We start from the raw sequence: 1,672 nt of genomic DNA, 5'->3' as shown, positions 1-1,672 counted from the left end.
TAATGATAGAAAAATTTGGCTTTGATGTAATTTATTGTTTTGCTAAATTAAAAAAAAAAAAATCAAAATTCTGTACTATTTATTATATTAATGATAGAAAAATTTGGCTTCGATGTAATCTATTGTTTTGCTAAATTATAAATATGATGATATGTAATTCTTAGGGTCTGATTACTTGTATACTTTAACTAATTTTTTTGTGTACCGGAAATACATGAACTATAGATAGAACATACAATGATAAGTATTTTCTTATGTCTTTACTCCAGTGGGTACCCAGACGAGCCATGAGAGACCAGGGTCCAAAACTAATTGAACAAGTACGCCAGGAAGCAGCAAGGGTAAATTATTAGTTCATACTTTTCTTTATTATATGAATCAGTTCTTAAGACATTTGGGGTATTTATAAAGGTCACCCTTATTAATCGGTGAGATTGTACATAGCACAGCTTTGGAAGTGTGACATCTATCTAGTTACAAAATCCAAGTACTGTTAAAACAAACTACGACCAAAGAAATTATTGTTCTTACAAACTAGAAAAATATTATTAGCTTATTATTATTACAATTAATAATACAGTTTTTTTTTTATGTCATTACAGGACATGGGCATATATATTCCGAGCAAACAAAGTGATTTTTTCAGTGGCATAAATGGAGATCATGGATTTCTGGGAAGAGGACAACCAAGAGGCGGACTCAATGATGTTTTTATTCAGGGGCCAATGGGAAGCAATGTTGGAACAGGTCCCGGAGTCATTGACCTAGATCCATATGGTGCCGGAAGTTACAGCCCCAAGACACGTCAACGAAACTTTAATCGAGATTCGGATTACAAGTCGGGTGAGTGACAAAAAAAATCCTAAATTGTAAAAGACTACCCACAAAGGGTTCAAACCTTACTTATATTACTGCCCAGATTAATGTCTGTGGTTCCCCTTCAACGATTGTTGGACTCATTCATATCTTGTCTCCGATTCAATGGCATTTTTCCAGTTTCCAGTAGCTGTTCTGTGCTAGAGTAGCGTCAATGTTGAGTGTTTTTAATGTCATCCAGGATGTTATCATACCATCTTTTCTTTGGTCGGCTCCTTGGTATCCGCCCTCCAATGTCGTAGCTTAGGATCTGCTTAGGTCAGTTGTTGTTGACCATTCGCTGGAGATGTCCAAATCACCGTAAATGATTTTGTCTTAGTAAATGCTCAGATCTGCCACAGATATTAGGTCGCTTGACTGAGCAAATCTTGTCACTGCATTGTTTATTTCTGACAAATAAAAACACTTGCACTTCCTATAAAGCTTCATTCTATGATTGGCCAGTTATGTACTTGCTCTTGAATGTGAAGGAATTTTCACAAAATTTTAACATGTTTTATTTTTTTTTTAACTTCTATTTTAAACTGTGTTCTCATTATTATTTCAATAGGCTATACTAATAACTACTCACAGTTTAGTGGCCAGGGTCGTCAACGACAACAGAATCAGAACTCAAATTACGGAAACCAAGGGCAACAGCAGTACCAGCGCCAGACGCAGGAGAATTCTGGGTATGGTCAACCACGTCCAACTGCGCAAAGTAGAGACATGCCACCACGCTTTTCTAAAGGAGGGGATGAAGTGAGTTTGCATATGAAATAATTACATTGTTGTTGAGTCCTGCATTAAATAACTC

At 35.9% G+C, this 1,672-nt stretch overlaps 1 protein-coding gene across 1 annotated transcript; it reads left to right on the top strand.

Moving 5' to 3' along the window:
• Window positions 1-196: 196 nt before the first annotated feature.
• On the top strand, window positions 197-1,621 carry LOC117113196 (eukaryotic translation initiation factor 4 gamma 2-like; the record flags this gene model as incomplete). Its single annotated transcript, XM_033256486.1, has 3 exons — window positions 197-341; window positions 603-843; window positions 1,427-1,621. Coding segments are annotated over exons 1-3 (523 nt in total), but the record flags the coding sequence as incomplete, so codon positions are not given.
• Window positions 1,622-1,672: the final 51 nt, after the last annotated feature.

This window comes from Anneissia japonica, unplaced genomic scaffold (assembly GCF_011630105.1).
Source record: "Anneissia japonica isolate Jap-2015-1 unplaced genomic scaffold, ASM1163010v1 scaffold135404_len1672_cov192, whole genome shotgun sequence".
Lineage (NCBI taxonomy): Eukaryota > Metazoa > Echinodermata > Crinoidea > Comatulida > Comatulidae > Anneissia > Anneissia japonica.
The sequence above is the reverse complement of the archived record's forward strand: the minus strand, read 5'-3'. Positions and strand labels throughout refer to the sequence as shown.